The 26,662-nt window shown below is 33.3% G+C and overlaps 2 protein-coding genes across 5 annotated transcripts; one reads left to right on the top strand and one right to left on the bottom strand.

The window, feature by feature from the left end:
- The first annotated feature begins 1,684 nt into the window (after nucleotides 1–1,684).
- herc4 (HECT and RLD domain containing E3 ubiquitin protein ligase 4) lies at nucleotides 1,685–21,369 on the top strand. 4 transcript variants are annotated; one of them, XM_051126289.1, is made up of 24 exons: nucleotides 1,685–1,868; nucleotides 3,214–3,508; nucleotides 4,785–4,944; nucleotides 6,155–6,231; nucleotides 6,328–6,549; nucleotides 6,629–6,720; nucleotides 8,306–8,436; nucleotides 8,570–8,730; nucleotides 9,079–9,155; nucleotides 10,053–10,177; nucleotides 10,317–10,376; nucleotides 10,476–10,587; nucleotides 11,479–11,668; nucleotides 13,203–13,375; nucleotides 13,812–13,931; nucleotides 14,613–14,711; nucleotides 14,786–14,959; nucleotides 15,031–15,174; nucleotides 16,081–16,247; nucleotides 16,455–16,521; nucleotides 16,620–16,702; nucleotides 16,843–17,026; nucleotides 17,144–17,246; nucleotides 19,080–21,369. In XM_051126289.1, the coding sequence occupies exons 2-24, from the start codon at nucleotides 3,283–3,285 to the stop codon at nucleotides 19,286–19,288; spliced, it is 3,156 nt and encodes a 1,051-aa protein (XP_050982246.1). In that variant the 5' UTR covers nucleotides 1,685–1,868; nucleotides 3,214–3,282; the 3' UTR covers nucleotides 19,289–21,369. The 4 variants fall into 4 exon arrangements, with proteins under 4 accessions (XP_050982246.1, XP_050982245.1, XP_050982244.1 ...); XM_051126288.1 differs by having other exon boundaries at nucleotides 13,812–13,955; XM_051126287.1 differs by having other exon boundaries at nucleotides 9,055–9,155.
- Nucleotides 21,370–22,888: 1,519 nt separating this feature from the next.
- Nucleotides 22,889–25,309, bottom strand: LOC127174729 (cytochrome c oxidase subunit 5B, mitochondrial). The gene is made up of 4 exons (XM_051125293.1): nucleotides 25,140–25,309; nucleotides 23,414–23,484; nucleotides 23,226–23,325; nucleotides 22,889–23,100 (listed from the first exon to the last, which is right to left on the bottom strand). The coding sequence occupies exons 1-4, from the start codon at nucleotides 25,234–25,236 to the stop codon at nucleotides 22,988–22,990; spliced, it is 381 nt and encodes a 126-aa protein (XP_050981250.1). The 5' UTR covers nucleotides 25,237–25,309; the 3' UTR covers nucleotides 22,889–22,987.
- Nucleotides 25,310–26,662: the final 1,353 nt, after the last annotated feature.

Genomic DNA, 26,662 nt, shown 5'->3' with positions numbered 1-26,662 from the left:
CCACATATGAAACTGTTTGTTTGTATTAGTTCTACATCAACAACCTAGTTCACTGTACTTTTTTTTTTTTTTTTTTTTTTTTTTTTTTTTTTTTAATGAATCACAATTATTACTACAACACACAAAGTGCATGCATTCTCATTAATTTAACTGATAATGAACACGAAAGTAAAAATGTACACATTTATACACTATACTTTTATATTTATTATTCATTTATTTATACACTAACAGTCATAAGTTTTTGAACAGTAATTTTACCGTGAATTTGAACAGTTTTTAATGTCTTTTTAAAGAACTCTGTTCTGCTCACTAAGCCTGCATTTTAAATCAGTAATATTGTGAAATGTTTTTACTATTTAAAATAACTGCTTTCTATTTGAATATATTTTAAAACGTTATTTACTGATGTAATCAAGGCTTAATTTTCAGCATCATTACTCCAGTCTTCAGTGTCACATGATCCTTCAGAAATCATTCTTATTTGCTGTCAGAAAACATTATTATTATAATTAATATTAATATCAATATTTAAAACAGTTGAGTACATTTTTCAGGAAATAAATCGCTTTTGTAACATCATACACTATACCATTCAAACGCTTGGAATCATGGAAGAAGCTTGGAAGAAATTATTGAAATTATACTTTTATTTAGCAAGGATGCTTTAAATTGATCAAAAGTGATGATAAATACATTTATAATGTTACAACAGATTTCTATTTCAGATAATTGCTGTACTTGATTTCTGAAGGATTGTGTGACACTGAAGACAGGAGTAATGATGCTGAAAATTCAGCTTTGAAATTGCAGGAATAAATTATATTTTAATTATTATTTTAAATAGTAAAAATATTTCAAAATGTGCCTGTTTTTTTTTTTGTACTGTACTTTGGATCAAAATGCAGGCTTGGTGAGCAGAAGAGGCTTCTTTAAAAACATGGTTGACTGGTAGTGTATGTTTCAGGTTAAGTAGAATGATGAGTTTTAATTTGTATTTTGTGCTCGCATCTGTCACAAATATTATTAAAGTTCATGGATTTTCGTTCTTACAGCGTTAACAAAATAGTTACACTTCACGAATACAGCCAATGTTATAAATTGCTGAACATAATCAGACTGATTACATGTGCTAATTTCTCAATTTGAATGCCAGAGAAAATTACGCATTTATGGCAAATGATTCCAAGTCATTCATTCAATCGTCACTGCAACTCAGAAATGTTACAAAATGCATAAACCAAGCCCCAAACAACAAAAAGAGGAATCAAAAACGAATTAAAAATCGAATTAATCGGTATCTAACAACAAATGCAATCCGTTTTCTTGCCCTCAAATTGTTGCTGTCTAGACTTTTATTTTGAAAACTCGCCTAGCTTTGGCTGAGAATCTTCTCTAGCATTTTAGCCGAGTAGATCAAATCTGATGCATCAAATTTTATAAAACAAATTTTTAACGTTTTTAAAGCAATTTATATTTTTTTTAACTCCAAAATAAATGTTCACAACAACGGCCTAGATATAGAACATACTGAGACAAGATAATGCCAACGGTAATTTATTATTATTATTATTATTATCATTGTTATTATTATTATTATTATTATTATTATTAGTGTGTGTTTCTTTCTAACCCCACCGCAGGAGCTCCGCATGTGTGTCGTCACATCCGGTGTCAGGAAAGGCTCTAGAATATTACCGTAGCTTCGCGTTCATTCCGCTGTGTGTATTTAAGCGCGTGTCCTGCTGCTGGCGCTCTTTCAGGCTGTCATGACATTACAAAACATATCTGCATTAACGTTCATGTGAACATAAACACTGAACGTGTCTTGGACGCGTCCACAGGAGATTTATATTCCATATCAACAGGTAAGAAAAAGCAGGCAGGATTTATGAACACTCGCATGCTGTCAGAACGCTGTCAATGGGTGTGGGTGCAGAAATTTAGCGGTGTTCAAGTGAACTAGTGACATATATTTGGGACTGATGGAGTGTTTGTTTGTGGTCTTATTAAAGGCACACATTCGTGCACGTCAATAGTGAGGTGTGGTTTGTTTTATTTTGAAAGGCTGTCATTGAAAACAAATACACAGTTTTGCGTTAATAAAAATTAGCCGACATTCCATCAGAACTGCGTTTAAATACCAACCGTTTTAACCGTCATTTTTAAACATTCTATTTAAACACACGTCATAGTGATCAGGACATTTAAATCTCACGTGAATCACGTGGTTTGAAGTTTAAAATGCGACACGTTTGTTGTTATTTGGTAAACAAAAAAAAGTTACATGTATCTTTAAGCACTTAAAGCAGCTGTACCGTTTTCATTGCATCCAATTATAGCGTTTGACTGTAAGCTGTCTTATGCAATAAATGTTTATGCACACACCTCTGACAAACTGAACTTTCTAGAGAGATTTCTAGAGAAATTTCTTTTCAGGGCGGGACTAACTTGCAGGCTTTCATTTTCACCTATTTAAACCTTGGCACCCATTGACAACTGTGATAACTATACTAGTATAGGCTTTGTAACTTAGTGACTAGCAGACATTAATCAGGTAATGGTACATGACAGGTTTGTGAGTTGAATTACTTCTAGAGTATGTGGTTTAGAGTATATGGTTATAGAATAGTGTAGTATATACAGTATTTGGGACTCAGATTTCTAATATAGAACATACTCGGGTACATTTTAGTACTTTACGTTCATGTCACTGTGACCGTTTATCTTACAGTTTGATTTTTCTTCTCAGAATTGTGAGATAGAAACTCAGAATTTTGGCTTTTTTTGTTGACGCAGAATAAATAATAAATAACGTAATTGCCAATTTTTATTTCACAATTTTGACTTTTTTCTTATTTTTTATTTCTATTTTATTTCTATTTTTTTTCTATTTTCTATTTTTATTTTCATCATTAAATCCCTTTTTGTCTATTTTCCCCACCCTGTATGCATTCTGAAATTGTTGTTATTATTCATTATTATTATTATTATTATTATTATTATTTATAAATGGTAAATTATTATTGTAAATTTATTTTTAGTTATTTTATCTTTTTTTTTTTTTTTTTTTTTTTTTTTTTAAACATTTTCTCTTTACTTTAGTTTGTGGTGGTTCTGGTATTTGTTTTTGTTTGTTAAGAAGTGAAAATCAGTAATAATAATAATAATAATACTTACTACTGCATTGAAGAATTTGCTTTCATCTTGCAGGTGTGTGTGAAGCAGTCAAACCTGTAGGTCTTCACCTGCAGAAGAGAGCGGCCATACAGGCCCGTCATCATGTTGTGCTGGGGAAATGCCTCGTACGGGCAGCTGGGTTTAGGTGGGATTGATGAGGAGATAGTGCTAGAGCCAAGGAAATGTGAGTTCTTCGAGGGCAAGCGCGTGCGGGGTGTAGGATGCGGCAGACGTCATACCGTCTTTCTGTTAGAGGACGGGACGGTGTACACCTGTGGCTGCAATGACCTGGGACAGCTGGGGCATGACAAAGCACGCAAGAAACCAGGTAGGGCCGCAAAGACACTGTGCTAACATTGAAACATTTTGGCATTATTAATGTAATTGCTGCATATTAATAAAATTATTGAACTACATGATTCACTGTGGCTGATGTCATCAGTCCTTCTTATTTTTGTTAGAACGTTTAACAAGGTAATATTAAGGTGGTACCTCCCTAGTACACCTACTTTTTATGATCCTGCTGGATTAAATCTTGCCTCGCCCTTTTGGACAGCATTTCATGTTGACCTAAAATTGTCCCCTGAGAATAATATAATATGAATGGCATATTTATTGAATAAGTTTTGTTTTTAAGATCCGAGTGAAGCGTTTAATTGTTTTAATTTGTCTCATTTTTATCTCAAAGGCTGTATTTTTTTTTTTTTTTTTTTTTTTTTTAAAAAGGAAGTGTAATATTGTGAGATACGACTACAATTTAATGTAACTGTTTTCTATGTAAATAAATATAATAAAATGTAATTGATTTGCTGTGATCAAAGCTGAATTTTTAGCATCATTACTCCTGTCTTCAGTATCACATGATCCATCAGAAATCATTCTAATATTCTGATTTACTGCTCAAGAAACAATTCTGTTTATCATCAATGATGAAAACAGTTGTGCTTCTTTATATTTTTGTGGAAACCGTGATACATTTTTTTATGTTTTTTGATGAATAGAGTTCAAAAGAACAACATTGCTTTGAAAAAGAAATAATTTTTGACATTATAGATGTCTTTACTGTCACTTTTGATTAATTTAATGCATCCTTGCCGAGTAAAAAAATACAAAGTGCCTAAAAGTGCATCATAATCTCACAAACTTTCCATTTGGAAACCCTGGGTTATTTTAGGTTGTAGCAATGAAACAGCCTGTACTTTCACAACATCCTCTGAAATCAATCTGATGGATTTGGTAACATATTATCATTCCACAGGAACTCATACGGGTTGGTCAGCGTGACATTGGCTGTTCTAACAACTGACAGTTCCTTAGACGTCATATGACCTCTAACTCAGTGACCTAGAAGTGTCAAGCACAGACCGTATAATCATCAAGATAGTTTAAAATGGATGGGTTCTTTATTTGTGTCTCAAATGATCAAATACGGCAACAAATACTGTACATTAAAATAAACTTTCAAGAATGTTGTAGTATACAAATGAATGTTGCTGTAGTAGATGTGCATACTTCCATATGCTGCAATATAATAGCCAGTATTTCATGTAGTGCATCTGTATAATTTACTCGAACTATATTGTATGTTTATATCCCCTCTCTAGAACAGGTTGTGTCTCTTGATGCTCAGAACATTGTGGCTGTGTCTTGTGGTGAAGCTCATACTCTGGCTCTGAATGATAAGGGACAAGTGTTTGCATGGGGTCTGGGCTCAGACGGGCAGCTCGGCCTTTCAAACATAGAAGATTGTATCCGTGTACCCAGGTAAAAAAAAACACATTTTTAACCCCTAGAAGTGTTAAATATCTGTTAAATATTTTTCAAAATATACTAAAAATGTTTGCTAAAATGTGTTATTGAATGTGCAAGGAACATACTTAAAGTAAAAAAAACAAAACAATATTGCAGTTTATAAGAAAATTAAACACAATTACATGTTTATAAATATAGTCTATTAGGCTATTGGACCTGCTTTTAATCTAAATGTAGGCTACTGTATGTTTGGAAATGTAGTTTGTAGTGCCCCTTAAACATTTTGATATATGCTGTGGTATATGAATGTTAAACTAAATATATTTTCTACATCAGTCTAGAATTTTCTATTACAGGCTATAAAATGGATGGAATAGCCTACTTGAGATCAAAACTAGATTTATAATTTATTTGTACTTATTTATACTACACTATATATGCTGTAATACTGTTTTGTTTTGTTTTTTTGAACATTCATTGGTGTTCAAAAAACATTAATTGATTTAATAAATGATAGAACATTAATTCAATAGTGTTTAATTTTTTCTTATTTTGTGATATTGTATTTTTTTAACATGTGTTATACACAGCAAATAAAGTTTTTCTTCAAATGTGACATATGTGAATGTATCTCGAATTAAAAAAAAATATATATATACATATATATATATATGCTGTAATACTGTTTTGTTTTGTTTTTTTGAACATTCATTGGTGTTCAAAAAACATTGATTGATTTAATAAATGATAGAACATTAATTCAATAGTGTTTAATTTTTTCTTATTTTGTGATATTGTATTTTTTTAACATGTGTTATACACAGCAAATAAAGTTTTTCTTCAAATGTGACATGTGAATGTATCTCGAATTAAAAAAAAAAAAAAATATATATATATATATATTTAAATTCTGTCCTTCATATATTTATATTATTTAAATATAAATCCAAAAATGGCCAAAACATATTGGTATATAATATATTTATTTAAACATATTTTGAAGCATATTTTAGCAAATGTATTTTTGGATGTTATTTGTATATTTTGCTGTAATGTATTTCATTGAGCTTCACTGTTTACAACATGTATTTTATATGTATTTAAAAAAATGGTGTATGGGTTGGTAGCAAAAAAAAAAAAAAAACATGTAGATAAATATTATGATCATAGTCTGTGATGTACCTGCATGGCTGAAACCAATGTGTTTCTGTTTTCGTCTCAGAACTGTCAAGAGTTTGTCAGAGGTTCACATTACTCAGGTGGCCTGTGGATACTGGCATTCCCTTGCTTTAGCCACAGGTATGACTCTGACTTCAACACTAAACATTTCTAAACCTGATTAATGTGCCCTCTTTACCCTAATTATGCAATATTATTCCCAAATTCTCATTTAAGGAGGTCAGATATTCTCCTGGGGCCAGAATAAATACGGACAGCTGGGGCTCGGGAAGCAGGGAGCCAGCGTCTCCTCCCCAAAAGTCATTCAGTCTCTGCAGGGCGTCCCATTTGCCCAGATATCTGCAGGGGGCGCTCACAGCTTTGGGCTCACGCTGTCTGGGGCTGTTTTCGGCTGGGGACGAAACAAGTTTGGCCAGCTGGGCCTCAGCGACAATGATGGTAAAACAAACACCTTAGACATTAGTTGAGTTTTTTCTGCTATAATGATTTTTATGGTGGCATGAATGGTGTTCCTCAGATCGCTATTTCCCTGCCTTGCTGAAGACTCTCAGGTCCCAACGGGTTGTTTACATAAGCTGTGGAGAGGACCACACGGCTGCACTTACGAAGGTATGGTTGCTTATTGTAAAGGCTTAATAAGCAACAGTGTAATTTATTAATACTGTACGTCTAGAAAAAGGAATGACCATGACTTTGATAAAGACATGTTTATTTGTATAGCACTTTTCACAGTACTCAAAAATAATGTTAATGTTTTTAATATCTAAATATCTTCATGCCATATAGTGTCATTTAGAAGGTTAAACGTGGATGATAATATAGTTCACATTTTGCAACATTACAAGAAGTTGATGTGTGCTATATAGTACAGTGCACGCAAAATTATTAGGCTAATTCTTAATTCTTCACCTTAATTCTCAAAGTCTTTTGCAGTTAATAACTTTTCTTCTCAACCTAATTTTTTTTTGACCCTGTTGCCCCAATGAGTATTTCTTGTCCAGTGGTCATGCCTTAATTTAGCTTATTCTATATTATTGTATTGTGTGAGTTAAATCTGGCAAGTGTGAAATTTGGCCAAGTGTACCTGTGAAAGAAAAAAAAAAAAACCTGCTTAATAATTATGCAAGTCTGAATATAAAGCATTTTTCACTTCCAGTTCTTTTTAGCAATTATATATCACTTATAAATTATTATGTACAAACTTAAGATTGATGTAGTTTGTAATTAGTAAAATGTGCCAGGAAAAAAAAGATCAGAATTTGCCTAATAAATGTGCATTTGTTGATAATATATCTGAGATGAGAACAGAAACACAGCAGCTATGCCATGCAGGTAGATCACAGACTATGATCATCATATTTGTCTACATTTTGTTTTTGTTTTTTGGTACAGATTCATACAGCATTTTTTTTAAATATATGCAAAATATATGTTGTAAACAGAGAAGCTTTCATGAAATACATCATAGCAAAATATAGAAATACTGACCGAAAATACATTTGCTAAAATATACTTCTAATTATATTTAGATAAACGTATTGTATAAAAGTGTTTTTGGCAATTTTTGTATATTTTTGAAAATATATTTTAAAAACATAAATAAATGAAGGACAGAATATATTTTAAAAATATATATATTTCAATTCTGTTATTTCAAGATCAGAATCAACTTGCTTAAGGAATATATATGAAGAGTTTATTAGCAAAACCAGATTTTTCAATTTGTTTTTTAAATGTTCAAAAATCATGTTTTTTTGTTATCATCTTTTAATTGTATTATTGTGTTAGTCAGTTGTATTTTTTTTTTGTTATTTTTGAATAACATTGAAAAAAGTGATAAAATTTGCAATAAAAAAATATCGGTTACTTGAGTATACTGTATGTATATGAATAAAGTTGGTGGAAAAGTTAAATAAAGTACCTATATACCCAACTTTATATAAAGAGCTGGGCAATAATATAGTTACATTTTGCAATTAAATAAAAATGCGATAAAATAACGCATTACGTGATTATACTGTATGTATGCGAATAAAGTTGGACATACGTGCATATACAACTTTAAATAAAGAGCTTGGTGATGATATAGTTACATGTTGTGACAAATTTTAAATAATCAGGCAATTAAAATTTGCTATATAGTATATACAGGTCCAGCGTTATGTGACTGTAATTAGTCATTTTGTTTTTGTAGGAGGGAGGTGTGTTTACATTTGGAGCGGGTGGCTACGGTCAGCTGGGACACAACACCACAAACCATGAGGTGAACCCCAGGAAGGTATTTGAACTCATGGGGAGTGTGGTTGCACAGATAGCTTGTGGTAGGTAAGTATCAGTTCTCGTTTAACTCAGTGTCTGTGTCTTAGTTCTCTATATGCAAGCTTGAGACTACTTCCAAGAGTCTTGCAATTCTATTAGTGAAGAACATGAATTGCTTTCATTTTCACCTGCATGTAAGGCAGCACACTTTGGCGTTCGTCCCTTCATCAGGAAAGATTGACTCGTTTGGTCTCGGTGGTAACGGACAGCTAGGAACCCGCTCGACCTGCAATAGGATGAGTCCCGCCCCTGTGAAGGGCTGCTGGCGAGCCCATACTGATCCTGTGCCAATGGAAGTAGGTGAGTTGTGCATGAAGTCTTCTCTGACAGCTGTCCTTCTCCGTATTTCTCAAATGCATGCAATGTATTGACATTGATCATTATGTGGAAGGCTTTACACCATCCATATCATACAATTTATTAATGTTAAAGTCAGTAAATCAAATAACTCTTCAAATGTAACACAGAGATCTAGATCACACAGAGTTGAGTTGCACTTTAGAATTATACATGAGCACTTCTGTTCACTTATCAGTGTCCCTGTGTGTATACTATGAATTAATATACTGATTCATGGAGCTGATTTGAGAATCGCCCATGAAAAAACATGTTTTGATGTTTCAGATTTGACGGAGTTGTCTATTTCAGAGGCGGAGCAGAGTTACTGTGTGAAGAGGATCTACGCTGGAGGAGACCAGAGCTTTGCTCACTATGCTTTACCTCAGGTATGAGGAGCAGAGGTCAAAGGTCAAGCTAGAGGCCAAGCCAGAGTAGTCTATATATTAATTATTATTATTATATTTGTAATATTATAATTATTGTATATGATTTTTACACAATGACTAAAAATGTATGGACAAGGCTTTATTTATCATGATTTGTTTAGATGAAAATTGCTATAAATAGAGATGCACTCTTGTTGATATTAATTCCCCGCCCACACAGCATTTGTTGCAACAGAAAATTGGAGCAAATTATTACATTTAGATGATACATTATGAAAAATATTTTTATTAGTGGAATTGTTTTATTAGTACAGTAAGACCAGGGAGGGTGCAAAAAAATCTAAATATTGAGAAAATCACCAATCAAAGTTGTCCAAATTAAGTTCTTAACAATGTATGTTACTAATCAAAAATTAAGTTTTGATATATTTACAGTAGGGAATTTACAAAATATCTTCATGAAACATGATCTTTATTTAATATCCTAATGATTTTTGGTATAAAAGAAAGATTTATAATTTTGACCCATACAATGTATTGTTGGCTATTGCTACAAATATACCCATTGTAGTTCAGGGTCACATAGGGTTAGCTTTAACTTCATTTTGCTTTAAAATAATATTTGCAGTAAACCAACGACCAATACTGAACAACTGCTTGACAATATCCAATGAGATGCTTAAATTTACAGTAATATTTCTGAGAGGGTACCAGAATGAAACGGGAAGAACTGTCCATTTTGTATTTATTTTATGGTATTTTATGGTAAAAGGACAATCCACAGGTACATGACTTATCACTGTATCCAAAAAATGTGCTGTATGTGCTAGTTTGTACAGTTCCCGATTAGCCGTTCTCTGGTGTATCTGTTTAAATGACTCAGCTGTATTGCTGTAGGATGACAGCCCTCCAGTTGATCTGAGGATAACTAGACCTGATGGACAGATATACACACTCAATGATGACCTCATCCAGAAATGGCTCAGTCATGGCCATGGGAGATTATCACCAGAGATCACCAAGTACTGCTTTTTACATTCATTATTACATTAAGGCGTGTAGATGAAAGTCTGACCTAATAAAGTGTAACCTGAATTCAAATCAAAGAACTTCATAAAGCAGTCCATCATTCTGATGATGTGTGTTTGATGTCTCTTGTAGTGAGATTGATCTTGTGTTCTCTTCAGCGAGTTGTCTTAACGGAAGCTTTCTGTCTGGAAGGTAACTAAGTCAATATGCATTCAATACATTATATTACCGTGTGAAAACCTTATAAATAGCTGATGCACGTGTTTCTAATGAGAGTGTTTTGTTTTGCAGTAATCCAGATCACTACAGCACTAACAGTAAGTGCTCAGGTGTAGACATTAACACAGCTCGCCTGCTCTTCCACAGACTCATCCAGCCCGATTACCCACAAATCTCACAAATTGTGAGTCACTTATTTTTTATATATCGGGTTTCGTTTTTCAAGTTTCATTTCCCCCCAAAAAAAAAAAAAAAAAAAAAAAAAAAAGCCTGTCCAAGATGTAGATGAGTTTGTTTCTTCATCAGATTTGGAAAAATGTAGCATTGCATCACTTGCTTACCAATGGATCCTCTGCAGTGAATGGGTGCCGTCAGAATGAGTGTCCAAAAGCTGATAAAAACATCACAATGATCCACAAGTTATCCACACCACTCCAGTCCATCAGTTAACATCTTCAGAAGACAAAACCATCAACTTTAAACCATTGCTTCTGGTTAATATATGATCCATAATCCATAATAACACTTCCTCCAGTGGAAAGAGTTCTACTGCTGTCTCTCACATCAAAATCCAGCCACATATATTTGTTTAGAGCTGTTTTGGACTGTTTTGGCTTGTAAACAGTGCTTGATCTGTGCCAATTTCTCTCCTGATACAGACCGGATGACTTTTTCACCGGAGAATGCGTTATTGTGGATTATGGACTATGGTATTTTAGCCGGAAGCAGTGGTTTGAAGTTAAAAACATCTTGATGGATTTGTTTCTTACGAATGCGTAGCTTTTGGCTTCACAAGATGTTAATTGATGGACTGGAGTGGTGTGGATTATTGTGATGTATTTATCAGCTGTTTGGACTCTCATTCTGATGGCACCCATTCATTGCAGAGGATCCATTGGTGATCAAGTGATGGAATTTTCCATTTTCCAAACCTGTTCCCATGAGGAAAACAAGCTTATCAACATCCTGGATGGTCTGAGAGTAGATATTTGGAGAACTTCCATTTTTGGGTTTATTACTCTTTTAATTGCCTAACACTTCTGTTGTAACCAATGCACGGTTAACCCTAATCCAGGTAGCTGCTAGTATGGAGAAGAATCTCCTTCCCAGATTGAGCAGTTCTCCTCCAGACATCGAGGCTCTGAGACTGTACCTCACACTGCCAGAGTGTCCACTCCTCAGCAATCCCAACAACTACACAACTCTCACTATTCCTTTTGCGAAGGCTGTCGTGACCCTGAAGGACACCCCCATCAAAGTGCTCGGTATGTCCCGTCTTCTATGAGAGGAGTTCTGTTTGTTGGGCTTCATCTCAACACTGAACAATATTTAGGCTGGCCAAAAATAGCACTTAGCAAGTATTTTTGTAACAACAAATATATTTTTACTGCACAGTTTATATAAAAAGAACAGGAAGACAAATCTTGATATTTGGTATTTTACCTAACTTATCCTGTATCATACATGGGCTGTGTACAATTTATGAACATCAAAGCCAGTAAATTAGAGTTGAGTCGCAATTTAGGATTATACATGAGCACTTCTGTTCATTCATCAGTGTCCTAGTGTGTATACTGTGAATCAGTATACTGATTCTTGAAGCTGACTTGACTCAGAAAAAACATGTTTTGAAATAGACAACCCGTCAAATCTGAAACATCAAAGACAAACGTTCATATTTACTTGTCCTGTATCATACATGGGCTGTGTACAGAAAGGCTCTATATAAAGTGAAGCATTTTTATGCATTTTATGACTGTCCTTCATTAATGGAAACACAAATATACTTCTCAGACTTCTTTAAAAGACTTCTTCTTTTGCCTAGGAAAATGTCCAGACCAGTTGGATCTTTACATTCTAGGCCGGTTTTGTTTTTTTGAAGTGAAAAAACAAGTACGCAACTGCATACATGTACGAAATGGCCACATTTACCATATGCGTAGTGTACTATTAGTGTACAATTGGCAATGGTTAACTTCTGCATATTGGTAGGTATCTTTGAGGTATTTCACATTTTACTATGCTTGTAATAAAATTATGGCTTAAGAATAATTTCTTATTTGTGACCCTGGACCACAAAACCACATTTATATATCAGCTTTCCATTGATGTATAATTTATGATAGGACAATATTTGGCTGAGGTACAACTATTTGAAAATCTGGAATCTGAGGGAGCAAAAAATTGAAATATTGAGAAAATCCTTATCAATGCCTATTACTAATCAGAAATTAAGTTTTGATATATTTATGGCAGGACATTTACTAAATATTTTCATGGAACATGATATTTACATAATATCCTAATGATTTTTGGCATAAAAGAAAAACTGATGATTTTGACCCATACAGTGTATTGTTGGCTATTGCTACAAATATACCCGTGCTACTTAAGACTGGTTTTGTGGTCCAGGGTCACATATAAGGAATAATGTTTCTACAGAACTTTATTCATTTCATTTTTTGGTTAATCTCATTATGGAAATGTGGCTGGGTCATAGAAATTATATCTACAATAAAATAATTTACTTTGATTAATTTACTTTTAATTTACTACATTCAGATTTTTTGCACTGAGACATTTTCATGCCAGTTAAGCACATTTGCTCCCCCCCAAATTCTCATGCAAGGAAAACCAGAATATCTTGACAGCCACAGACTTCAGGGTTGTACATCTACTTTAAACTTTCAGGCTAGTTCATGGCTAATATATGTGGCCTGCACCTGTTCTTGGCAGTCTTTTTTGTGGACATTTTGAAGTAACCATTGCTATTTTTTTTTTTTTTTTTTTTTTCTTCAGGAAACTGGTGGTCAAAGTTTGAGCCAGCGGTCTTCCAGAGGCTGGTGGAGCTGTACAAGGAGGTGGTGGTGTATCTACTGCGGATGCAGAAACTGGGAATTCCTCCCTCTGAGCAGAGGATCTTCACCTGCTTCCTGCACACCTCACTCAAATTTCTCGAGATCCTCCATTCGGTGAGCACCACAATTAGTGAACATAGACACTGGCTGTGCCCCAATTTGCATTACATCTGTCCTAAATACTAAAATTAGAATTAGTGTGTCCCAAATGATAATACATTTAAAAGAGTATGGCATCATTTATAGTGTATACTCTGCTGATGTACTTTACATTCACCAGAAATGTGCATACTTTTAGTTTGTCATATTAATATGTAAATTGGGACACATCCTGTTTATGTTTTTTTTTGTTTTTTTTACATTTATGCATTTAGCAGTTATTTTTATCCAAAGCCATTTGTCAGAAAGCCAACAATAGTCATAATGCACAATTGCAGCTTCATTAGGCAACTAAATTAGGAAGCATGCTAGAGAAGAGGTAAAATGCAGAATAAAAAGTTATTTTTATTTCTAATTATTTGCTAACATCATTCTGATTATCATTTTGCAGGTTAATGAGCGTGCTGGCCAGATCATCCAGTATGATAAGTTTTATATTCATGAGCTGGATGAGCTCATTGACATCAGAAATGATTATGTCACCTGGTTTCAGCAGCAGATGTTCTCTGTGGTGAGTTTTCTGCATTGTTCAAAGGTAATCACTATACACATCTGAATTTTATGATCATATACAGTAACAAAAATGTGAAGTTTGTTTTCTCCTTTGCTACTAAAAGCACCAAACTGAATGGGGACGTGTTTGAAACTAACTATTATTTTGGTTGTTCTGTTTGATACGCATAGTGCTTTAAAAATGACACATTCCTGCATCCCTAAATCTGTTAATTATGATATTTTAAAGACAATAAGTCACAAGCTTTGTATTGTTGCATTGTTGAGAAAAAACATAGTTAGGTTGCACCTGTGTATAAGTCGTGTTTTATCCTTACATTCAGAAGTGATGTAAAATACTAATAAAAATGTAATTGTATTCATTATGAGTGCCATTCAAAATTGAATTACTAGCATGTGTGAAGTGCACTATACAAATAAACTTGGGCTCTTGTATTTCTGTTAGCACAAATTCAAATGTTTTCATATTCACAATGTAATATTTGGTTGCTAAGCTTTTATTTATTCTATAAACACAACTCAGTACTTTAGTGTTTTTGCTTTTGTTTGGTTAACTGCATTTTAGTTACATGATCAACAGGCTGCAGTTTCCATGTTTGTGTGCAATAGTCAAAATGCTGTGGACAGACATACAATAACATAGTCACGTTCTCCCTTTCTCGTCATTTGTTTTGTACAGGTCATGGACTCTCAGGTGACCCTGTGCAAATATCCATTCGTTTTTGACGCTCAGGCGAAGACGGCGCTGCTTCAAACTGATGCTGTGATCCAAATGCAGGTGAGAGTGATCTGCCTCACCTGATTTGGAATCTTGTTTTACCATAGTGAGTTCACGGTGCTGTTTGTGATCAGATGGCGGTGGATCAGGCTCAGAGACAGAACTTACACTCTCTGTTCCTGTCCGGTGGAGGAGTGGAGTCAGTAAACCCCTGCCTCATCCTCATCGTACGTCGAGAAAACGTGGTCGGAGACTCAATGGAGGTGCTGAGGAAGTCCAAAAACGTCGATTACAAGAAGCCGCTCAAGGTAAACGAGTTAGTCTCAATCTGTACGTCGTCAGTGCTGCTTCTGCGGTTTTTAATTTTATTGTTCTGCAGGTGATCTTTGTGGGAGAGGAGGCCGTGGATGCTGGCGGTGTGAGAAAAGAGTTCTTCCTACTCATAATGAAAGAACTCTTAGACCCTAAATATGGGATGTTCAGATACTACGAGGAGTCCAGACTCATCTGGTTTGCTCATAAGGTAAAAAAAAAAACACACATAAATGCCCACACATAGTGTCCTTCAAAAAAAAAAAATTCTAAAGACTTTTAGGGCCCTACGAAATCTTTTTTTTTTTTTTCTAAATTATTATTATTTTTTTTTTTTTCTGTTCTGATTTTTCCGGATTTCTTTTTTCTGTTCTTTCTGGTTTTATGATTAAATAAAATAGTAATCAAAAAAAGCATGTTCAGTTTATCATTTAATCATTAAATGTACAAAATTTAACAACAATTTACAACAATATATATATTTATTTATTTTATTTTTTTTTTTTTTTGTTTGTTTGTTTTTTATTTACATTTTTTGGGATTCCATTTTAATGTTTAAATAAAAAGAAAAAGAAAAATCTAAAAGAAGTCTAATCATTTGATTAATCATTTGATTTGTTTTTTATTAATTAATTACTACATTTATATTATTTACAATACTATATTTTTTTCCAGAAATTCTGTGTTGTGTATTTTAACATTTCTGGTAATCAAAAAACATTATAAAACATTAAAAATGGAATTAATCTTTTAACCACATGGCAGTTAAACAAACCCTTTTGTTTTTTGGCAAACAGTACATATATTGAAGTGATTGAAACAAACATCATTTAGCAAATACATACTATATACTTGATGTTTTAAGAAGAAATATATCCATATAGATATAGACTTTAAAGAATTTAAGAAAACATTAAAAGTCCCCTTACATTTATAAAAGTACAAATGCTTTATATGCGAGTAATTAGAAAAGACATGACAGTACTTTGTAAAAACAAGATCAAAATCATAATTAGAAGAATCATGCTCACAAGACCACACATAAGAAATATATAAACAAACTAGTGTAAGATGAAGAAATGTCAGTCTCACACATGATGGATATGCTTTACTGCAGACATTTGAAGACATTGACTTGTTCCATCTGATCGGTGTGGTTTGTGGATTGGCCATCTATAACCTCACTATAGTGGAGCTGAACTTCCCTCTAGCGCTGTACAAGAAACTCCTAAAGAAAACTCCTACTCTAGAGGACCTGAAGGAACTCATGCCTGATGTAGCAAGGTGGGTTGTTTCAGTCGATTGATGAGACTTTGGTTTTGTGTTGTGTTTAATTGTGTTTCCAGAGCAGAAAGAGGTTAATGTGATGAGGAATCAAATGTGCCTTGACTGTTTGAGATATTTGATCCACCATGAAAACACACATGGAAGTGACCTAAAACTGTAAAATTTGATCCTCATCTATGGTTTTCTCTGTCTGTGGATCTTCAGGAGTCTTCAGCAGTTGCTGGATTATACAGAGGATGATTTGGAAGAAACCTTCTGCCTGAATTTCACAGTAAGAACAAGCTGTTATATACATAATGTCTGTCTTTAAACGTGATTTATTAAAAAAAAATCCATGCATACATGGCCATTTTTATTTTATGATGACAGATAACAGAGGAAATTTTTGGCACCACAGAGGTATTAGAGCTGGTTCCCAATGGGACAGACATCAGTGTCAACAAGTCCAACAGGTAATATATGTACTGTAATATTTACATTCACTCAGCATGACTTCAAATTACATATGAATTCAAGCTGAGCCCAGTATTTGTGATTTGATTCATATTTTTGCCTTTCTAAATGGTTTTTGTCACCTGTTCTACCTATCCAGGCAGGAGTTTGTCAACGCCTACGTCGATTATATTTTCAACACCTCTGTGGCTCCTCAGTTTAGCGCTTTCTATGCAGGATTTCACAAAGTGTGTGGAGGGAAAGTTCTAGAGCTTTTCCAGCCCAGTGAATTGCAGGCTATGATTATAGGAAACACCAATTATGACTGGAAGGAATTAGAGAAGGTAAAATTAACTTTGGGTGAATTGCACCAGCTAATCTGATAGTATGTGTTTGGAAATGTTTTGCTGCTGTAGTTTGTTGACAGTGTAAATGTTTTGCATGACTGTATTGATTCTCAGAGCACAGAGTATAAGGGCGAGTACTGGGCCGAACACCCCACCATCAAAATATTCTGGGAAGTGTTTCACGAGCTGCCTTTGGAGAAGAAGAAACAGTTCCTGTGTAAGTAAATCATCTTTTGATTTAGATTTTAGATTTATACATTTGTCACTTGTTTCAGAAACCATTGTTTCATGCACTTCTTCTTTTAGACTAGTGGAGAAAAAGCATCACACATGCACATTTAAATGTTTATTTTATTGCACTTTATATATGTGACCCAGGACCACAAAACCATTCTTACATAGCACAGGTTTATTTGTAGCAATAGCCAACAATACATTGTATGGGTCAAAATTATTGATTTTTTTTTTTTTTTTTTTTTATGCCAAAAATCATTAGGATATTAAATAAAGATCATGTTCCATGAAGATATTTAGTACATTTCCTACAGTAAATATATCAAAACTGAATTTTTGATTAGTAATATGCATTGCTAAGAACCTCATTTGGACAACTTTAAAAGCGATTTTCTCAGTATTTAGTTTTTTTTTTTTTTTTTTTTTTTTTTTTTTTTGCACCCTCAGATTCCAGATTTTCCAATAGTTGTATCTCGGCCAAATATTGTCCTATCCTAATAAACCATACATCAGTGGAAAGCTTATTTATAATGTATAATGTATAATGATTATGTATAAATCTCAGTTTCACAAAATTGACCCTTAAGACCGGTTTTGGGGTCCACAGTCACATATTTGCAATACATCCTACATGTTTATAGGCTGTGAATTTTATTCACATCTGTGTTCTGAAGGTTTTTACAGAACAGTTTGTTCATACTGTGTATAATTTGCCTGGATTTTAGAGCTCTAAGCTTACTCTTCTTTTTAAAAAATGTAAGCATTTAGACAAATTTCACGAGCACCTTTTAATTAATAATCAAAAAATCTTATCAAAAATTAGCCTTCCCATTACGAGGTGATATTTGACTCCTTAAAGTGGTTTACAGGGGAATTTTGTTTATACCTTTGTAATGGCATTTTTCTAACTTTATTGAAAGTATGTCATCTTTTGAATAAGAATAATTTACCAATCAAGTGAAATCAGTATTAACTAAATTAATTTGTACTACAGAGGTGGCACAGAAGAACACAAAAGTGGCTTGTAGGTGTATTTTCATATGTTTAATGAGGCTCAGAGGGGGCATGAGTGCAATCAAATTCAGAAATTCATGTTGAGATTAATGTTTCAAATATAAAATTTTGAATAAAGACATACTAAATGATTTAAATAACTGAAAAGATACTTGAAACAAAAACTGCCAGTAGGTGGCGGCAAGCCACTGATTTAATTACTGAATCATTAATTCATTTGATTTTTTCGAATGGCTGATTAATTCAGAAAAGCAAGTGACTGTCTTTATGAATGGTAAATTGAATCATTGACTTACAGTCATTCATAAACAAAACAGCGCTGTGTTTGAATGGAGACATGCAACGGGTGGTTCTTTGCCTCCACGTCGTGCATTTAAAATCCTTTAATGCTTATCTGTGTGCATCTTTAATTTCAATTACAGTACATATCTTTATTGGCCATTTTCTCAAAATAAGCTTTTTTTTAATGGTTTTATTTGTATCTATATTCTGACTTTTTTTTTTTAAGAGAGGTTTATTTTTTATTTTATTATTGCACTTTATTTGTGCCTGTAGATTTTGATTACAATGCATATCTTTGTTTTCTCAAAATTAGCTTTTCTAGAAGTGTATGCAAATTAGTGAATATTTAAAAAGATAGTGCCTCATTTGCATATTTAAACATAACATTTGCAGGAAACTTGTAGTACAAAACACTTGTCTTAATCACCTTGGCAAAGTATGGTGTTTAAATAACTTAGAAAGGTTATGCTGCTCAGAATGTGAATGTATTTTAATGCCGTCTTCCTGTCATTTACACTAGTGTTCCTCACGGGCAGCGACCGAATACCCATTCTGGGCATGAAGAGCTTGGCTTTAGTGATCCAGCCCACCGGTGGCGGAGAGCAGTATTTCCCCGTAGCGCACACATGCTTCAACCTGCTGGATCTGCCTAAGTATACTAGTAAGGAGACCCTCAAAGAGAAACTGCTGCACGCCATCGAACACAACCAGGGCTTTAACCTCGTCTGACATCAGCGAGCGCAAAACGAGCAATCCATGTACAGGCCGCATGTGACACACAGGTATCACGCGCTTCAGCCTACAGAAACGTTTGCGTAATTCATTGTGTGACTGCTGCCTCGGAGTTGATTTGAAATTAGCATAGAAATGTTTGATTTATTTTGCGTCTGAATAATCATCAGTTACAATTTGGATAAAGACACTTGAATCTGTGAATACAGAGTCCCAGTGGGACTGAAGTAAGTAAACAGTATTTGTATATCAGAATTTTGTTACTTACTCAAAGTTTGGGTGATATTTGTATGCTAGTTAGCATAAGATTTCTCCGTTTGTTCATTTCTTTCTTTTCTTTTGTTTTTTTTTTGTTTGTTTTTTTGAATGTAAATTTGATGAAAATGTGCTAGAGCCATCCAAGATGTACATGAGTTTATTTCTTCATCAGATTTAGAGAAATGTGTCATTCCATCACTTTCTCACCAGTGGACCCTCTGCAGTGAATGGGCGCCGTCAGAATGAGAATCCAAAAAGCTGACAAAAACGTCACAATAATCCACAAGTAATCCACACCACTCCAGTCCATCAGTTAACATCTTGAAAAACCAAAAGCTGCGTGTTTGTAAGAATCAAATCCATCATTAAGACATTTTTAACTTCAAATCATTGCTTCAGGCTAGAATGAGTCCATAATCCAGTGAAAAAGTCCATCTCCTGTTGTCTCTTACATCAAAATGAACCCACATTTTGGCTTTCAAATGGTGCTTGATTTGTGCAGATTTCGCTCCTGATTCAGACCTGATGGCTTTTTCACTGGAGGAAGCGTCATTATTGATTTATGGGCTTGTATTTTAGTTAAAAACGTCTTAATGATGGATTTGTTTCTTACAACCACACAGCTTTTGTCTTCTCAAGATGTTAATTGATGGACTGGAGTGGTGTGGATTATTGTTGTTTTTATCAGCTGTTTAGACTCTCATTCTGACAGCACCCATTCACATTGGAGAGACAGTAGTGGAATGCTACATTTCTTGAAATCTGATGAAGAAACAAACTCATCTACATGTAAGATGGCCTGAGGGTGAGTAAATATTCAGCAAATTTTTATTTATGTGTGAACTATTCCTTTAAACCTGCAACACACTACAATAAGGTTCTATACATTAACATCACAAACTAAAAATTTCTTAATTTATAAATTCTTAATGGTGCATATAAATGAATAAATGTTAATTTATAAATACACTAATCTTCCTTATTCATTCAAAATGCATTAAATACTGTTAATGTATATTATCGTTACTCCTGAGATTATTAAATGCTATTGTTTATTGGTAACGATAGTATTAACTAATGTTAGCATGCACAATTTTATTGTAGTGTTAACAGTAATACTTTGTTGGCATTACAAATCCTTTGTATTTTTTATTTATTTACCTAGAATATTATTTTATTCTAAATGACTTAAACTAATGCCTCATGGATGTGCAAAAATCTCATCTAAGATGTTGGATCCGCTGAATGTTATGTGACTCTTTTGAACATTTTTTTGGCACATCATTCAGATTCACTTTAGGATGTACTGGATGAATATTAACGCAGAATAATTTTGTTCTGCACACGATTTTGTTCAAATGAAGTGGGATCTTAGACCACTTTTGTGTCACGTGCCTTAACTGAAAACCAACACATGTAGATTGTTTTGAGCTTTTGGAGTTTATTTTTTTTCTAAGTTTGAGTAAGTATCAAAATCTGATCCAGATCCAGGAACGTGTCTGATGAAACTGAATGTGTTTGTCTCCGTTACAGTATTCATATACTGCAGTGGCAATGCAAAGTCTTACGAGTGTTAAGAGGTTTGCATGATTACAGAATCAAATGAAATGCCACTGATAACTTTCTGAGTAATAATTTATGACCAATACTAATAATAAATGGCTTTGACGATTCAAGTCTAAGTTAAAGCTCATCACGCGTCTATACTGTGTGAGCCTCTAGTTGCTGTGCCATTGTGTGTGCGTGTTGAAGGAAGCAATGAAACAAATGCTAACATTTGTCTTCAGTTTGTAAATTGTAAATAAACAATATTTTCAAGATTTATTGTTGTGATTTTTTTTTTTTTTTTTCATGCATTTCAGCTGTGAATTGTATGAAAGCTTGTTGCTACCATGGAGTGTTTTTTTTCTCACAATTGTGAGATTGTAACAATTCAGACTTTTTGTAAAAAAAAAAAAAAAAAAAAAATCTTAAGAAAAAAACTACTGAGAAAGTTGCAAGTCTGAATTTGGATATAAACTTGTAATTCTGAAAAGAAAAGTCATAATTATGAGATGTAAACTTGCATGAATTATGAGATAAACAAAATTTAGACCAAGAAAAGGCTGAGTTGTGAGATATACACTTGGAATTCTCAGGGGAAAAAAATATTATTATTATTATATATAAACTGGAAATTCTGAGAAAAAAAGTATGAAATTGCAATATTTTACTGCATATAATTTATACACTACCTATTTATACACTAACTAAAAGTTTTTGAGCAGCTTACCAAGCCTGCATTTAGTTGCATGTATTTTATATAGCAAAAACATGAGATACTTTTACTATTAAAAATAAATATTTTCTATTTGAATATTTTTTCAAATGTAATTTATTCCTGTCATCAAAGCTGAATTTTCAGCATCATTACTCCAGTCTTCAGTGTAACATGATCCTTCAGAAATCAGAATAATATGCTGATTTGCTGCTTCAAAACAATTTATTATTATTATTATTATGTTGAAAACAGCTGAGTATAATTTTTTTTCAGTTTTCTTTGATAAATAGAAAGTTAAGAAGAACAGCAGTTATCTGAAATAAAATCTTTTGTAACATAAATGTCTTTATCATCACTTTTGATCAATTTAAAGCATCCTTGCTAAATAAAATAATGAATTTCTATAATTTCTTTTCCAAAAAAAATTATACTGACTTCAAGCTTTTGAATGGTATAGTGTATAATGTTACAAAAGCTTTTTATTTCAGATAAATACTGATCTTTGGATCTTTCTGTTCATCAAAGAATCCTGAAAAAATATACTCCACTGTTTTAAATATTGATAATAATAATTATTATAATAAAAATGTTTCTTAAACAGCAAATCAGCATATTAGAATGATATCTTGAAGGATCATGTGACACTGAAAACTGGAGTAATGATGCTGAAAATTTAGCTTTGATCACAGCAATAAATTACATTTTAACAGATATTTAAATAGAACACCATTTTTTAAATAGTAAAAATATTTTAAGATTTTACTGTTTTTGCTGTAACTGGATCAAATAAATGCAGGCTTTGTAAGCAGAAGAGACTAGTGTATAATCGAAATATATACTGCAATTACCATTTTGTTTTTTATTTGGTGGGGAAAAAAATTGCAAGCTACAAACTCAAAAGTGATATATAAACTCACACCTGTACTGTACAATATATACTCTAGAAAAGCGAGAAAGCCTGAATTGAGTTTATATCATGCAATTCCACCTTCTTCCTGAGCGTTATAAGACAAGCGTTGGAATTACTGTTATCTTTAGCATTTTTTGTAACATTGCAATAGAAAAAAAACATTATGACCCTTTTATTGTATTAAATAATTTTATTATTGACTCCTGTACATGTTTGGCATAGGCACGCAGTGGTTTCTGCAGAGGTTTAGGTGTTTGTGAGGTCCAGCTCAATGCGGCAGCTCATGATGGACCAGTTTGTAGTGCGAGCCGCAGGACGGGCAGCGCTGAGGGTTTCCCTCGTGAACCCAGAACCAAACAACAGCAGTGTTGTCCTCCTCACCTTTACAACACAACAGACACATCTTTCATTTCTTTCTTGAAAAAGTAAAATAATACAAAATTATTATTCTACTCGTGCATAGTTTAAATTGTAGCTGAGTGTAGTAGTGTGTGCTTGTGTCTTACAGAGGCAGCCGACCAGCCGTTTGTTATTGATGCTGGGAACAATATGAGGGTCGTCTTTGGTTCCAGTGTATTCCTTTGGCTTGAATATGCTGTATGGATCCTGTAGAGCAGATCACATGTGATTCAAAATGAAAAGTATAAACTCACTAAAGCTTACGGTACAACGAAAATGTCACTGTGTGTTTTACCTGGCCTTTTTTCATGGCCTGCAGGATGCGTCTCTCCAGCCCCGCTGCCTGCTCTTCATCTGTTGGAATACCTGAAAAACACAAAACATTGATGCTAAGACAATGATATGGTGGAGTAAAAGCAGACAGGTGTAACCAGAGCCCTAGAGGACAAAAAATAAAGGAAAATATCTGGCATTAATACAGTCACAAAGTATAACAACCCATTTAGTTGTGAATAAAATAAACAATTTAATGTATTTTTTTATTTAAATATAACCTATTATTCCTGAATCAAATATTCTCATTGAAATGCTAATGGAAGAATCTTATATGAAAAAAATTAAATTATATTAATAAGTATGTTTATACTACAAATACATATATACAGAGAGACAGAAAAAAACACTTCTAATAGTTAAAGTTTTTAAAATGTATTAGAAAATTAATTTAAAATAAATGTAATTTTTTGCCATAAAAAATTACAAATAAAAAGTAAAGAAAAAACGTTTTTTGTAACACTTTTTGATGTTTGTTATTAACAAACATAATTCCAAGTTTATTTTAAAATAAAACTATTAGTTTATTTTAGTTTAGTTTTATTTACATTTAAAGTCAATTTCACACTGAATTACAAAGAAATGGCAAGAAGCTAAATTTAAGACTGAAAAATAATTTTCCTGTAAAAATGTACTTGTTTTATAATTTTTTCCTTAACTAATTTTTAGTGTATATCAGTGTTATTTTGTAGTATTTATTCTGTGGTGGAAACAAAAAAAAACAATGAATTATACGATATAAACTCAGAATTGTGTGATATTTATTATATGTTATTAATATTTTCAATTCATTGTTATTTTTATTTCATTTTCATTTTAAAGTTTTAGTCATTTTGTTGTGTTTTTCTCATTTTTATTAGTTTTTATTTTAAATATGTATAGTTTTTATTAATATTTTTTTAGCACAATACAGTAAAGTTAAACTAAATTAAAATAAAAAATGTGTTTGTTTTTTTTTTTTTATTTTTTTGTAGTTTTAGTTAACTATAATAACCCTAGTGTGTATGAATACAAAATCATTTTTCATCACTTCTACTTTCATGTACCTTCACTAATTATTATATATTAATCATATAAGCTTTATATACTGCAATTATTTTAATGTTACTATTTTAAAAAGTAAAACGCTTTACCAGCCATTTTTACTTAAGATGTTTTTGCAATTACTCAAAAAAGGTTTTTTTAAGCTTGCAATGGCAGAATTTGTCCACGAGGTGTCGCCAAACAGCGAGTAAATAAAGCGGCGTCCTCCGCTTTACCTCTGTCAGTGTGTGTCATGCGCCATGATCAAGAGTAACTGGCACACGAACATGAGTTTAGTGCCAAGAAAGGCCACAGCACGGCCTCCATGGCATATAGAACAAATGACCTTGATTAAATTCACTCCTTATATATCATACGAGCCTCCTCGTTATTATTTTAAGTCATGTCTAGCGTATTTAACTCTACGTTCAAGTGTAATTTCACGTTCTTCAGATATAAACGAGCGGTTTCATATGTCGGATCTGTGTCTTTCTGTTGTGTGACAGCATGTCTGTTAGAGCAATCATATGTTACTCATTTAAAACTATAGAATGTAGTATATTGCTTTATTTTTGTACATGCATGAATTATATCAGCAGTTTATGGTGCGCGAAAGCAAATAATTCTGCTAAATTTCTCGAAAGAAATTCTTGAATGTCCCCTACCTTTACTGGCCATCGCACGCTGAGGTGCTTTCATTAAAATATTTTGTCTTCCCATCAGAGACAGCCGACAGGCTCTCAGAAGTATTTTACTTGCCATCTTGACTTTAAACTTTCGGTCTTCTGAGCGCGCTCCCGCTGACGGTCACTACAGTATGTGAACTAGTGTCAGTGAAAGTCAATAGAATGATTGACACATGCGACTGACCAATCACAGAGAAGATCCGCTGGACTTTGACCAATGAATGAACACACAGTTGAGGAAGAGCGGACAGGTGTTACTGGAGACGACAATAAAAATAAAAGTGAAATCTGTTCCGACTGGCTTTAGTTTTGTACGAAGAAAAGTAATGAAGAATAATAAAGAAAGAAAATAATTATAACACATGAATGAAAAAAAAATTGCCTTTCCGAAGCCGACAGATGAAAACAATAAACATTAGAAAATAAATAAATAAAATAAAATAATAAAAAATGCATTTAGTCACATAAGAAGGAAAACAGACAGATTTAAACAGATGAAATAAAAAATTAAAAATAAATGAAAAAAAAATAATGACAAAACACCTGTAGTTCCGTCAGAAGGACAACTGACTTAAATAAATAGATAAATAAATAAACACCTTTAATTCCAACAGAAGGAAAACAGTCAGATTTTAACATATTAAATTTTAAAAATAAAAATGAGTGAATAAAAAAATAATAAATTGACAATAACAAAATGCCTTTAGTTCCGTCAGAAGGAAAACTGACTTAATTAATAAATAAACAAATAAATACAGTGGGTACGGAAAGTATTCAGACCCACTTAAATTTTTCACTCTTTGTTATATTGCAGCCATTCGCTAAAATCATTTAAGTTCTTTTTTTTTCCTCATTATTGTACACACAGCACCCCATATTGACAGAAAAACACAGAATTGTTGCCATTTTTGCAGATTTATTAAAAAAGAAAAACTGAAATATCACATGGTCCTAAGTATTCAGACCCTTTGCTGTGACACTCATATATTTAACTCAGGTGCTGTCCATTTCTTCTGATCATCCTTGAGATGGTTCTACACCTTCATTTGAGTCCAGCTGTGTTTGATTATACTGATTGGACTTGATTAGGAAAGCCACACACCTGTCTATATAAGACCTTACAGCTCACAGTGCATGTCAGAGCAAATGAGAATCATGAGGTCAAAGGAACTGCCTGAAGAGCTCAGAGACAGAATTGTGGCAAGGCACAGATCTGGCCAAGGTTACAAAAAAATTGCTGCCCTTAAGGTTCCTAAGAGCACAGTGGCCTCCGTAATCCTTAAATGGAAGACGTTTGGGACGACCAGAACCCTTCCTAGAGCTGGCCGTCCGGCCAAACTGAGCTATCGGGGGAGAAGAGCCTTGGTGAGAGAGGTAAAGAAGAACCCAAAGATCACTGTGGCTGAGCTCCAGAGATGCAGTCGGAGATGGGAGAAAGTTGTAGAAAGTCAACCATCACTGCAGCCCTCCACCAGTCGGGGCTTTATGGCAGAGTGTCCCGA

Source organism: Labeo rohita, chromosome 13 (genome assembly GCF_022985175.1).
Source record: "Labeo rohita strain BAU-BD-2019 chromosome 13, IGBB_LRoh.1.0, whole genome shotgun sequence".
Classification (NCBI taxonomy): domain Eukaryota; kingdom Metazoa; phylum Chordata; class Actinopteri; order Cypriniformes; family Cyprinidae; genus Labeo; species Labeo rohita.
Note: the sequence above shows the minus strand (reverse complement) of the source record. Positions and strands in the feature narration are given on the sequence as shown.

Excerpts from the sequence above, each read along its gene's own strand:
- LOC127174729 (XM_051125293.1), bottom strand. The coding sequence starts at position 25,236 with ATGGCAAGTAAAATACTTCTGAGAGCCTGTCGGCTGTCTCTGATGGGA. Across the intron at positions 23,485-25,139 it reads GCGTGCGATGGCCAGTAAAG|GTATTCCAACAGATGAAGAG; the intron begins GTAGGGGACATT and ends TGTGTTTTTCAG. Across the intron at positions 23,326-23,413 it reads AGGCCATGAAAAAAGGCCAG|GATCCATACAGCATATTCAA; the intron begins GTAAAACACACA and ends TCTGCTCTACAG.
- herc4 (XM_051126285.1), top strand. The coding sequence starts at position 3,283 with ATGTTGTGCTGGGGAAATGCCTCGTACGGGCAGCTGGGTTTAGGTGGG. Across the intron at positions 10,377-10,475 it reads GGAAGCTTTCTGTCTGGAAG|TAATCCAGATCACTACAGCA; the intron begins GTAACTAAGTCA and ends TTTGTTTTGCAG. Across the intron at positions 16,248-16,454 it reads CTCATGCCTGATGTAGCAAG|GAGTCTTCAGCAGTTGCTGG; the intron begins GTGGGTTGTTTC and ends GTGGATCTTCAG.